General features: G+C 40.9%; 1 protein-coding gene across 3 annotated transcripts in view; it reads left to right on the top strand.

The window, feature by feature from the left end:
• LOC126267134 (uncharacterized) overlaps window positions 1–14,180 on the top strand; it is a 126,926-nt gene that overhangs the window by 54,042 nt on the left and 58,704 nt on the right. For all 3 annotated transcript variants that reach the window (XM_049972057.1, XM_049972058.1, XM_049972059.1), the window contains 2 exons: window positions 13,707–13,863; window positions 14,008–14,111. In XM_049972057.1, coding sequence (XP_049828014.1) covers window positions 13,707–13,863; window positions 14,008–14,111 — 261 coding nt within the window. The remainder of the gene's footprint in view (window positions 1–13,706; window positions 13,864–14,007; window positions 14,112–14,180) is intronic.

Below are 14,180 nucleotides of genomic sequence, written 5' to 3' on the forward strand. Positions count from 1 at the left end.
CTCTAGTACAGTTTTCCTCCTCCGCTCAAATTCTTCTCACCTTTTCCCTTCCACTTTGTTTCGCTTAATCCCAATATATCTAACTTCCTCTCTGTTAGTACATCTGTCATTTCTTCCATTTTTCCATTGAGTGTTAATATATTAAGGGTGCCAATATTTGGTTTATTTTTTTAGTCCAGTTGGTTTCATCTTCTTGTACTGATGAATATCATCAGGTCTCCCATCATTTGCACCAGTACTTGAAGAAGCAGTGGGGTCAAATCCTGAGTGGTTCGTTCCGAGGCTCGTCTGTGTTTTGAAAGCAATATATGAAGACTTTCCTACTGGCTTGCTAGGCCTAACGCAAGGAAGGATTTTCTGTTGGGGTTGTCTCCCTTAGCCTTTGGAGTTTATCCTCCACCACAAGGCAGTGGTTCCCTTCTCATTTAATCCCCAGAAAGGAGGGTTGCCTCATCTGCCAGCTACGCCGTTCCGAAGTCTTCCTTCTCTGCCGTCGCTGCCATTAAGGTCTTCACCCATAACCCTGGGCATGGGTTCCGTGATAGGATTGGGTCCCTGCCTGAACTCAGCCATCCTAGCACTCGGGCCTACTGAAGTGTAGGATGCCCACCCCCGCGACGTGGATGCGGCAGACAGGAATTACTCCAGTGGAGGAATAGGGAAGGGCACCCTACCTCCCTGGAGCCAGGTTAATGATTGTGTATGGTGCCACAATCAAAGGGCCTTCCGAATATAAATGAGGGCTATATTTTCCCATGAGTCGGCTTGTACCAATCATTTTATCCTTCTACAGACACTCTAGTCCATTTTAGTGTTTTACATTCATGACTTGTTGAAGTCCTCATTGGCATATACTTGCTGGCAGAAGATACAACTAGCATTATGGAGGCACTTCAGGCACTTGCAGGTCATGTCGGCTGGTGTATACAATTCCGAAAGAGGGGATAGTCATAATCATGTCTATATGCTCATTCCAAAACTAAGTTGTTGAACCATGCTTTGTCTTGCTGCAATCCTTGATGAGTCTTCTGCTTCTGCTGCAGTCCTCAGTGACACCCTTCAATTTGTTGCAGTTAATATTAAATGCCTTCATCTTGTGCTTGGCGTGATCTGTCACTTGCAGTGCAGGCCTTCCTAGAAGTCTCTGGGCTGATGCTATCTCAAAGTATAGAGTGTGTCAGAGAAGATGGAAGTGAGTGATACATTGTAAGTGTGCTAGCCACTGCAAGTGACATTCCTTGAGAGTGACAGTGGTAATTGGCAGTTTCACAGTATTCAGGAACATCTCTTGTGTTCCTCCATGTTATGCCTAAAATATTTTGTAAGCATCCCTGATGAAAGATGTTGAGCTTACATTCTTATTTAGCATATAATGTCCAAGTCTTAGCTGTGTACAAGAGTGTGTCAGCACACATGCTGGATAGATAAGTATTTTTGTTGTCACTGTAAGGTATTTATTGTCCCATGCCCATGTGCTTAGCTTCTCAAAAGTGTTGGCCGCTTTGCCATTTCTCGCATTTGTCTTGTCATCTAGAGAGGCATTTTGTGACACTAGTGAGCCAAGGTAACAGAATTTGTCAACTACATTCAGCAAGGAGCCATCCAATCTTATGGTAGGCAAATCTGTGTAGCCTTGCACCATAACAACAGTTTTATTTACATTCACAAGTGTAGAGTAGAGCTTACATGCAATAGGAAATTTATTCACGCCTTTGAAGATGTCCAGGTATGTAGAATGAATGCTGCATCATAATTGAACAAAAGGTTGTTTACAAGTAAGCTAGCAAGATAGCGCTTTAGTCTGATTGGGGATATGCTTTAAAGTTTCCTGTTAGCCCTGGTATGTAAATATGCCCCCCCCCCCCCCACCCCCCCCCGTTTATTTGCTGAAAGCACTTTCTCAAATTAGCAAAAACAATACACCAAACATGGTAGATGCCAGTACACAACCTTGAAGTACTTTCCTTTCCACAACAGATGGGTCAGATGTGCTTTTGCTAAATATCACAGCGCCCTCCATATTGTCTTGAAAAGCCCTGATCATCTTCACTAGTTTTGGAGGAGACACTATCTTCATGAGTAAAGTAAAAACCTTATCCAGGTCAATGAAAAAAATGAACATTGGGGATTTCTGTTCATGCCACTTTTCCTGAATTTTCAGTGTGTGAAAATCTTGTCATATCATATCATGGCAACAGTAGATTACCAACCTCAAAACTCACATGGAGACCCAGGGTACACATGATCTGTGAGCTTCTCCAGTCTACACATCACATACAGCCCACTGCTTTTCCAACAACACCCAGCAATGAAATTTTGTGGTGGCAATCACTGTGACTGTCTTTGTATAGAGTGACAATGTGGCATAATACATATTTTGTGGCACAGTATCTTCAACCCAATTTTTCAATAAAAGCCGTTTGATAAGTTTCCTGAGGATATAAAAGTAGTGAAAGCTTGGTACTCCACAACTTGTAAGTATTTGTTAAAGAACAGCTTGAAAAACAACATGAGCTGCATTTAAAATATTTAATAGCCAAACCAAACAGTGAAAAGTCCATGATGGGATATTGACAATACTAAGACAAGAACAAATTGCTGCTCACTATAAAAAGGAGATGTTAAGTTGCAAACAAGCCAACAAAAAGACAGCTACACATTTGAACTTTTGACCAGAAAACCTTCTTCTGAAATGGAAACACACACACACACACATACACACACACACACACACACACACACACACACAGAGAGAGAGAGAGAGAGAGAGAGAGAGAGAGAGAGAGAGAGAGAGAGAGAGGCGTGACCACTGTGTCCAGCCGTTGAGGCCAGATTGTGTAGAGCCAGTGTGGTCATGTGTATGCATAAGTTGTGGGTGTGTGAATATTTGTGCGTGTGTTTTCTACTTTTGAAGGAAGTTTTTAGGCTGAAAGCTGTAATGTATATCTGTATATTTGTTGCGCTTGTCTGCAGCTCAATTACTCCTCTATATAGTTAATAGCCAAACTGCTGCTTGGGTGTATAACCCACCATCAGTGGCATCTAATACAGAGAAAACAATGTTATTTATTGATGGCATAATGACTTGTACATTGTTACACTTAAGGCTCTTTGGAGCCGTCAAGGACACTCCAAGGTAGGAAATCAGAGACACAATGCAGAGAGCAGGGAAAATTGGGGAAAATTGGTAGAGTTTAGGTTACAGGGGATAAATAGTAACACTAGAATGATACATATTTCAGGCATCCTGTGCAGCTGTCCTGGGGGGAAAGCTTCACTTCAGAGAATTATCTCTTAACTCCATCAACTGCCTAGATGGTGTTGTAAGGTGTCACTGTAGAATACAGCCATGAAAAGGCATGTCTAAACAGAGGCAGCAAGCTTGGTAGTTGCTACTGAGAACTGCAGTGTCAGTGGGTTTCTACAGGTTAGAGTGCTACTACAGCAGTCCCCACCTACAGAAGGGGGGGCCAAGTGATGTAAAACACTGTTGTTGCTGGCCATAATAGGAGTGGCAGTTACTTTTAGCTTTCAGCTGAGCACTGTTGATACCAAACTTGGAGTTTGTTAATGTAAAATCCAGAAGCATCCCTACCTACTGGGTAGGAGTAGGGGAAGAATCTAAATGTGGCTGGCCACTGGTGCCCTGGAGGTGCAGAACGACTTGCCAGATTGCCCATAGCTTGTTAAATGCCGGTGGGTTGGTGGATCGAGAAATGGTCTGGCACCACAATTCCTTAAAAACTCATGTTTTTGTATTCAGAGGGAGCTCTCAGTCAGATCGCTGGGGTGCTGACTCCATGTCGCTTGTGGCCAGTGTTGGTAAGCTCCGACATGTCTGTTTGTCTCACTTAGAGTGGTGCTGTCAACTTTGTACTTAACATGCTGCTAGAGTTAGCTACTTCTGTTGACACCTGCCCCTTTGGCTTCAAACACTGACATCTATTGTCCAATCAATTGCCTCGTTTGCTATTTGTAATGTTTAGAATTAGCCTTTAGTGTCATAGTTAGTCCGATCACAAATAAATAGCTAATCAGACCCCTGAATTCCATGAGTCTCCTGCTGCAACCATACTGTCAAGTCCTAAAATCTGCATCTTTCATAAGTGCTCTGTGACAGTGTTTGGTGCTGATCCAAGATATCAACCTGCCTTCACTGGGAATTTGTCTTTCTGCATGTGCTCCTCACTGCTTGGATAGTGCAGACTGACCACAAACCCCCTTACTTCCCTCCATCCCATGTCAGGACACGTCAACAAACAATTGCATGTACACTCATATCTACAACATAGCAACTGTGTACATAAGAGTAGAAAGATAAAGTCTACTTACGTATTATGTAACTCTATATCAGTGGCATGTGTAAATTATACATTGTTTGTGATGTTCAACTCTGTGTTCGTCTAGCAAGCAAACAACCATGTGGATACCTAGAATCCAATTATAACATTGTCTGTTAAAATGGAAGGATATGAAATATGTCCTACCTCACAGTACACAGGTTGTCGTGCATGTTAATGATGTCAAATCTCAAACGGTGATGTTTCTTTGTTATATTGGAGACAGCTGTGATAAAGTATAAACATGGAACTGACTGATAGGTCAGAGAGACTTTTGGTCCATTCAGTGAAGGAAGAAAATGGGGGTGGGGGGACGATGGCCTCGTGTAGTTACAAATTTTTGTACAGTTGGGGGAAGTACCCTGAACAAGAAAATGTGGGGGGGGGGGGGGGGGAGGACCTTGTGTAGTTACAAATTTTTGTACAGGTTGGGGGGAGTACCCTGAACAGCATAACAAAAATCCTGATTGGTGAGGATGTGTGTTCTCAGGGGGGGGGGGGGGGGGGGGGGGGAGGATGATGTCACTTTTTCATCTTTTCCTCGAACGACTCAAAAACCGCGCTTTCTAGTGAAAATATTTCCCAGTACAAAATTAAACTACAATAAATACCTTATTAAAAGGGTCATATTCATTTTTTCTATAGGGCTGGTAGTTTCTACATAGCATATATTAAAAATAGCATTTAGAGGTATGAAGTTAATGTTTATTGTTAAATGAAGTGGTTTAAGAACAAATATTCAATATGTGTACCATGCCTAATTGCAGTAGAGCAGTATTAAGGAGTAAATTGTGTTGTAGGTGTGTAGCTTGGTGGAGTGGGGTGGAGAGTTGAAGTGTGGGTGTGAGGCAAGGTAGCTCACCAGATTGTGTTCATGATCATAGGTCTGTGAACAGAAGAGTGAACAGGTGTTTCCCCACCCTTTTTACCCCAGTACATCACAAGAAGCAACGATATGGTGTTTCACAAAATTCTAATGACCCTCCACAGTGTGCCTTATGAATCACTGGTAACACAGTGTACAGACATGCCCAGGCAGCATCGACACTTCGTGGAGTGCAGATATGAGTTACGAATTACACTAACGCAAGGAACACACATGGCCGTGCACACTGTTCTCAATGCTAGAGTAGTAACTGTTTGTTTTATTCTGTACAGCAGCTGTAGGAAAAGGCAACCTCTCCCAACATGAGTGCTGCTCATTTTTAAGTTTAGAAACAGACTATACCTCCCTAGAACTTCACTGAGCATATCTTCATGGAGGGTAGTTGTTTTTCTGCTTATTGAATGGGTACTTATTTGTAGTTAAGATTACGTAAAATGCGTCCCTGTTAACCGCAGTGGCTACAAAGTGTTAAATTTTTAATTGTGGTGTTGTCATTGACCAGTGTAGAGTGTGTGTGTGTGTGGGGGGGGATTGGATCAGTAAATGTGGTGCCTTGCTACTTTCTATTGTTGATAGCATATTGTAAAGCTCTGTAACTGTGTTATAGTCACTTGGTGGAGAAGTAAAGAATGACTAGGAACTTAATGCACTTCTCTCACCATAACTGTGTTTAGATTGAATAAACTTCAGGAACTGATGGCACTTGTAGAGTGGGCTGCAATGAATGGAGCCACATATCACACATCCTCAGTGTGTCTTCCAAAGGAGGGAGAATATGCTTGATGGAATGGGACTGATCATGTTCAGTTCTAGAACAGTATCTAATGTAATGCATTTCTTGTCTTATGCTTGAATATCTGAAGTTCCATAACACCTAGGTGGCCTACTTCTGTTGCAGAGGGAGACAATTTAAATTTTTAGCCTCTTCACTTTTTGAGAGAACTGAAGCTCAGGTGATGCAGTTGATACGCCTCATGCCGTGAAAAGTATTCCAGCCAATGATAGTGTAAACAATGAAATCAACATTGTCGAATACGTTTTGACAACAGATTATCCTTGGGACAGGCTCTTCAGTTTGGTAGGCAGTTGACAGCTGCAGTTGTTGAGAATTTTTTTCTTAATAGCCCACTCAACAACTGGAAATACTCACTCGCTTGCTTGCTTAGTTCGTGTCATTATTTCTGGAACATAGGGCCATGACAAAATTCCTCCACCTGGTACGATTTCTAGCATGTCTCTTCACTTCACTCCAGGTTTTCCCATCCTCTGCAGCTTCTCTCTCGATCGTCCGTTTCCACGTCTTTTTGGGATGTCCATGTTTTCTAACTCCTTAAGGGCTTCAATCCAAAGCCATCCTTTCAATAGCTCCATCTGGTTTCCCCAATGTATGCCCAATCCAGTTCCATTTTCTTTCTTTGATTTGTATATTGATTGGTTGCTGATTTGTCTCCCTCCAAAGATCTTCATTTGTTATTATATCTGGCCATCTCACATTTAAAATACATCGGAGACAGCAGTTGATAAAAACTTGGAGCTGGTTTTTGATGTGGTTAGTCACATTCCAAGTTTCGCAACCATACAACAGAACAGCCTTCACATTGCCATTGAAAAGCCGGAGTTTGGTCTTCTTTGAGACGTTCCTATTTCTCCAGACAGGTTACTGTTGTACAAATGCACCATTTTCTTTGCGGATGCGACTAGGGATGTCCTCCTTAGCGCCTCCTGTAGTCATGACTATAGTTCCGAGATAGTGGAAAGATTGGACCTGTTCTACGTCCTCTCCATTAATGGCCACCCCATTCGTGACGGTCGAATTGACCTGCATTTCTTTAGTTTTGCGAAAATTTATCTTGAGGCCTGCAACTTCCACCTCTTTCTGTAACCTTGCAAGTTTCTCTTCAATGTCTCGATATTGTTATGCCATTAAGCAATTGTCGTCTGTGAAATCTAGATCTTCGAGCCTATCCCGCATCCCGCATTGTACACCTCTGTTCCGTCCCCCCATCACTCTCTTCATCACATGGTCCAACACTCAAAGAAATAGTTTTGGTGAAAGAATACACCCTTGTTGTACTCCCAAATTAATTAGGAAAGGCTCTGTTAGTTCTTGATTATGTTGTACTTGGCATTCATGGTCTTCATACATTTCCTTGATGATGTTAATAATCTTTGTTGGAATGCCATATTTTGCAAGAGTATCCCACATGACTCTTCGAATGACAGAGTTGAAAGCCTTTTCAAAATCAATGAAGGTGAGGTAGAGGGTGTGTTGCCACTGTGCACTTTGTTCCAGAATAATTCTGAGAGTATTGATAAGGTCCACACAGCTTTGATGTTTTCTAAAATCCACCTGCTCTCTCCACAGTTATGCTTCCACAGAATCCTTAATGCAGTTTAAAATGATCCTCGAAAGTACCTTACTCAGTACTGACAACAAGGTATTGCCCCACCAGTTGTTGGAGTTAGTAACATCTCCTTTTTTGGGTATTTTCATGATAACACCTCGTTTCCAAGCTGTTGGCAGTTTCTACTCTCTCCATATTTTCTCTAAGAGGATGTGCAATAACTCGACAGTGGTGTCCAAGTCTGTTTTCAGCATCTCGTAGGTTACATTATCTGGTCCTGGTGCCTTCCCACTCTTGATCTGCTTCAGTGCTATCTGAATTTCTGCTTTCGTGGGTGCATTTACACCAATGCTGGAACTGGCATCATTGTATTCCGTTTGTTCTTCTAGCTCCCCATCGAGGTCTCTATTTAGAACTTCTTTAAAGTGTTCCTTCCACCTATGTGATCGCTCTTCATGTGTAGTTAGTATCTCCCCTTTCTTATTCCTTACTGTTCGGAGCCTCTGGAAGCTTTTCTTTGAGAGCATCTTAGTGATACCATATAGTTCTTTCACATCCCCCCTCCGCGCTGCCTGTTCTGCTCTATCAGCCTGTTCATCTATCCCTTTTCTGTGGACTCTTCTCACACTCCTTTTTACTTCCTTATCCACTGCTCTATAATCAGCTTGTGTCTGTGCTTTTTGTAGCCTAGTCCTGCTCTGATTTACTCTTCCCTTGGCCTCCTTTCTATGGGTGATTTTCCTCCATGTATGTTCAGACATCCAATCTCTTCACAGGTGATTTTTAAAGCCGAGTTGTCTCTCACTCTCTTGCACATTTCCTCCATGTCCTTATCCTCAACCATCTCCAGTTCCAGCACCTGGAATCTATTCTGGAGTTCCAGTTGGAAACCATCAGCTATTTGTGGAGTGGATCTTTCAGTTTGACTACATCGAATCTTCTATTCCTTGGCTCGAATTTCTTTCTGGAAGCCACACTCTTCATTCGGAAACTGGCAGTAATAAGATGCTGGTTGCTACTTGCATCTGCTCCTCTTCTATTCCGCACATCTTCCAGGCTTCTCCTGAACTTCCTGGATACTACAATGTGGTCAGTTTGACTTTCTGTAATATGATCTGGGGATACCCATGTTATCTTCTGACATCTCCGATGAGGAAACAAGATACCTCCTATTACAAAGCCATGGCTCGCCTAGAAGTCACTAAATCTTTTCCCCATTATCATTCATTTCACCCAAGCCATGTACCCCCAATTACCTGTTCCAAACCCTCATTGTTATCTCCCACCTTGGTATTTATGTCTCCCACAACAAGGATGATATCTTTCTTACTCACTTTCCTTACAGTCTCTTGTAGCAGGTAATAGAACTCCTCCTTCTTCTCAGTCTCTGATGTCTCTGTGGGGGCATAGCATTGGATAAGTATCATATTTCGGACCTTCGTCTTAAGTCTGGCAGTCATGACCCGACAGGATGCAGGTCTCCATTGTAGAAGGCTCTTCTTTGTTTCTTTGGTCAACAATAGCCCAAGTCCATCCTGGTGTTCCTTTTCCTCTTCACATCCTGAATATATTCACTCACTTAATAAACTGAAGAAGAAGGGATTTGTTGGTAAGACATGTTATGTGGCATCAAGGGATCACCAATTTAGTACTGGAGGGCAGCATGGAGGGTAAAAATCGTAGAGCAAGACCAAGAGATGAATACACTAAGCAGATTCAGAAGGATGTAGGCTGCAGTAGGTACTGGGAGATGAAGAAGTGGGCACGGGATAGAGTAGCATGAAGAGCTGCATCAAATCAGTCTCAGGACTGAAGACCACAACAACAACAATGAACTGAAAACAAATCCATTATATAAAAATGGGCTCAGTGAAGTTGTTTTGCCTACTCACATTACAGTGCTGGATAGTAAATGCTGGGGAGGTACTGTCTTGTCTTTAAACTGTAAAGTGAGCAGCACTTGGGGAAGTTGCTTTTTCTTGAAAAAAACTATAGCTGCCGTACAGGATGGTGAAGAGTAATTTTCTCCCTAACAGTATATAACAGTGTGCAGAGATTTAAGTAGATTCTGTCTGTGTACATGTCTTGCATTTGTACTATTAGTTTTTCATAGTCTCCAATGTACTTAACCGATTGAGAACTCTAACATTCCAGGGTCTGACCCATTTAGTACTTTTTTTTTCCTGGTGGCAACATTGTCATGAGTAGTCATTGTTCATAGTTGAATGGATCTATTTTATCTCCGATATATTTTTATCAGGATGATGTAACATAATTAAACTGTACAGTAGAGTTACAACTTGGTGGGAAATATAACAGTTGTAGTTTCTCCTTGCTTTCAGATACTCACATTAACAACGTAGCAAGGGTATGGCCTTCCCGGGTAAGTGTGCTATCAACTAAACTATCAAAGCATGACTCACAACCTGCCCTCACAGCCTTACTTCCACCAGTACCTGAGTCAGCACACACTCCGCTGCAGAGTGAAATTTCATTATTGATAGCAAAGCTATGTTTGCTGATGTGACTATTCCATGTCAGTCCATCATACAGGGTGCTTACCCCTCTTCAGGAACCAAATTTTAGCCTGGTCGAATCTTTGGTACAGCGATCTTTATTACTGAGGGATGCAAACCACTCCACCACAGCATGCCCAGTATTTATTTTGTGCAACCATAGAAAATCTGAGTTGTTTTCTAATTTGTAATGTATTTTGGTGATGTTCAAAATCTTGAAGTGCTATAGGAACAATGTTGGTGTGAGCTTTTAGGATATTTGTGTCAGATCTGAATAAGAAACTGTGTAAATCAGAAACAGCAAAACTGAAATATTGGCTACAAACTGCAATGAAATCATTGAGCTTTGTGACTTGTTCAGCAAGAATACACGAGTTGGCGATATATCCTTGACTTCTGGGATCATAGTTGCTTTTGAATGTATCTGAAAGAAAATAAAATAAAAAGAAGAAGTTGTACTTCCTGTAGTATGTCAAATGTTGTCTTTGACAGGTCCAGTGGGTTGCAATATGTGCTTGTAGTATATTCCTAAGTTCCTAATGTAATATTGGTACATGAAATTGGTATTCATGGAATAGGATCTCTCAGATTTTCTTGATATCATTGCTTAATGGTGTGCTTCCAGGAGTTGTGCCAAGTTGTTGTTTCCATTTTATGCACAATATTTTGACAACTGACTCTGCCACTTCTTCAGGTGTTGAAACTTTTGCTGTTATGCGAACTCGTGAAGTGGACATCAGGAGGCAGACTCAGCTATAAATGGAAGCACCAGACATACAGTAATTCACAGTCTTGTTGGAGTCCAGAGAGCACATACACAGAGCAGTAAAATTTCTACTGCCTGAAGAAGGTGGTTCTTGTTTATATTGTGCATGAAATGGAAACTACAACTCGGCACAACACCTGGAAATGCATAGAATAATTTTTGTCTATCCTCAAGCATCATCTAGTTTAGGTTTTTCAGCAGTCCTTCTTTCAGCTGGAAGCACACAGGGTAACTGCTGTCTATCCTCAGGCATCATCCAGTTTTATTTTTTCAGTAGTCCTTCTTTGTATAAACTCAATATCTCCTGTTAGTCCTATATGGTGTGGGTTTGACATACTTAAGTAATATTTTGTAAGCAGTAGATGGACAGTATTTTCTCAGTATCCTGCCAACACATCGATGTCTGTTTTCCTATGATTGATTGTATGTGATCATTCCATTTATTTCCCTCCAAATTCTGACATCACAGAATGCATAAGTTATCTGATTAAAGTTGTGAGTCATTCCTATTACATTCATAGGATACTATGCTTTTGCATTTTGAGAAACTCCCAAAAGTATTTATATTCCTGTACATTTAAAACAAGTTGCCATCTTTGCACTACTTGGAAATCTTAGCACAATCTGACTGAATATTTTACAGTATTTTAAGACATTGCTTCATTGTATACAACTGTACCCCCTGCAAAAAGTTAAGAGTTCACTATTCATATCTTTACCTGGTCATTAACACATGACAAGAACAATAAGAATTGCAGCACACTTTTCGAGGCACACCTGAAGTCACTTCTGTATCTGTCAAAGAATCTCAATACAAGATAACATTCTGTTTCATTTGTACCAAGAAATTTTCAATTCAGTCATTTATATGTTTGTACTTTTGTTATTAAGCTTTGGTGTGGTACTGAATCAAATACATTTCAGAAGTTGACACACACTGCATCAAAATGGTTGCATCGATCTATGACTGTCTTCTGAGAGAAGTGTGAGTAGAGTTTTACACAACTGATAGTTTAGAAATCCATGCGATGTTGCAGAAATCTGTTCTGGTTGGCACATACGAGCTCAAATAGGTGTTATGTATTCTGTGCATGGTTCGTGTTGGTATATTCCTTTTCTCCAAAAATTGGTTGGTTAGACATAGTATGGTTGTATCTAGTTGTAGAAATTACATATGAGACCTGTCTAAAAAGTATCTGACCTTTGGCCAGAAAAAATATTTCAAATACCTGACGAGGTTGAGACCCTAATCCCCTTCAAAGTAGGCCCATTATGCTTGCATACACATAGGCCACTGATCCTTCCACTGCCGGAAACACCTCTGGAAGTCTTCTTTTGGAATGATGTTCAGTTCCATCGTCGTGTTCCGCATTATTTCTTCCCTACTCTCAAAACGGGATCCTTTTTGAATTTTGGAAACAACCAGAAATCGCAAGGAGAGTAGGAAGGTTGGTGAATGGCTATAATTCCATGTTTGGCCAAGAAATTTTGGGTCAAGTGGGATGAATGTGTGAGCGTGTTGTCATGATGCAGTTGCCAGTTTTTCGCCGTCCACATGTATGGTCTTTTGTGCCGAACTACATCACAGAGTCATTGGAGAACGTCTTGATAGTACTCCTTTGTCACTGTTTGTCCTCTCAGTCCGTATTCGTGATGCACAATTTCATGGACATCAAACAAGACAGTCAGCATCATTTTGAATTGCTTCGCATGTGTCGCACTTTCTTTGCCCTTGGTAACTCGGGATGCTTCCATTGCGATGACTGTCTTTTTGTTCCTGGGTCATACCCATACAACCATGACTCATATCCAGTTATCACAGTGTTCAGAAACCCAGGATCAGTGTTACTGGTGTCCAGAAGGTCCTGTGCAATGTCAAAACAAAGGTCTTTATGTTCTGGTGACAACAACTTGGGCACAAATTTTGCAGCTACTCGGTGCAATTTCGAATCATCATGCAAAATTGCATGTGCAGAATCTTTACTCGCTACAACCTCTTGGGCAATCTTCCGCATTGTCAAACGACGATCTGCCATCACCAAGTTTTGCACCCTCTCAACAATAGCTGCACTCTGAGCAGTTTGGGGCCTGCCAAAACACTGGTCACTCTCTGCTGATGTCTGCCCATTTTTGAATTGGTTGAACCACTCCTTAATTTGTGTAATACCCATCGCATCTTCTCCAAACTTCTGCTGAATCTTACAAATTGTATCGCTTGGAGAATCACCAAGCTTTTGACAAAATTTGACGCAGTATCTTTGCTCAACACCTTCAGTCATCTTGAGAGAATCAGTAATCCAATGAATGCATTGTGTAGCACGGCACTCAGTGATTGGCAGGCAGTGACTGACGTGCTGGAAGGCAGGGACAAAATTCCTGCATGCACATAAAGATCTCTTCCTTTACTGTGTACAGAGGTGCAGCACTATCATCTCTATTTTGCGCGGGAAAATCGAAGGTCGAATACTTGTTAGACGGACCTCGTAAAACTTTTTTTTTAATAATTCTATCAAGGGAACTTCAGCTTATATTCACTCTGTATGCTTCACAACGAAAAGTTTTAGGTGCAATACAAACAATGGAAAGAATAAAGTTCACTTCTCACTGTATAGTTGGGGGCTGAGTGGTGTAGATGCATTAACTACATAGTGAGTGGTTACATTTACTGCTTACATAGTGTATTTTTTATTAGAAATGTTCTGATCTTATTGTCTACATAGATGTTATCAGATCACTGTAAAAGTGATAATGTTATTATAAGCTACTTCATGGCCATTTTTTGATCACTATGAAACTAATGTTAATGTTAAATATATTTTGAAATGTATTTGAATGTAACTGTTTTCATTTTAGGAAATGTTTCATAGTGTCTTCAATATTACAAAGTACGGGTACATTAACATACTATCAGTAGTGTCTGCATATCCTGATATGCTCCACTGTTTTCGAGTGACTGATGAAGATTTTATTATTATTGAATCTCCAGAAGAACTGGAAGAAAAAGATGATGGTAATTTTCTGCTTGCTCATTTTTTATGATAATTGGCCTTATTGTATTATTTTAATCTAATTGAATGTTATTTTTATTATTTTTGTGTAAGATGGAAGAATCTCACAGAAAAGTCTGTATGCAACTTGTTATTTTTATTTACAGATATTGATGTTCCAGAGGTACAAACAGTGAAGGATATGTTGATCTGGTTGATTAGCAACTTTCCAGATGGCCTGAGCAGTAGTGAAGTTGAACAAGCATTTGAGGTACTTGGCAGGCATTTAGATAGATGTAAGAGGCACTATAGCTCTGTTAATCATCACATACAGGCACAT

Source organism: Schistocerca gregaria, chromosome 4 (genome assembly GCF_023897955.1).
Source record: "Schistocerca gregaria isolate iqSchGreg1 chromosome 4, iqSchGreg1.2, whole genome shotgun sequence".
Lineage (NCBI taxonomy): Eukaryota > Metazoa > Arthropoda > Insecta > Orthoptera > Acrididae > Schistocerca > Schistocerca gregaria.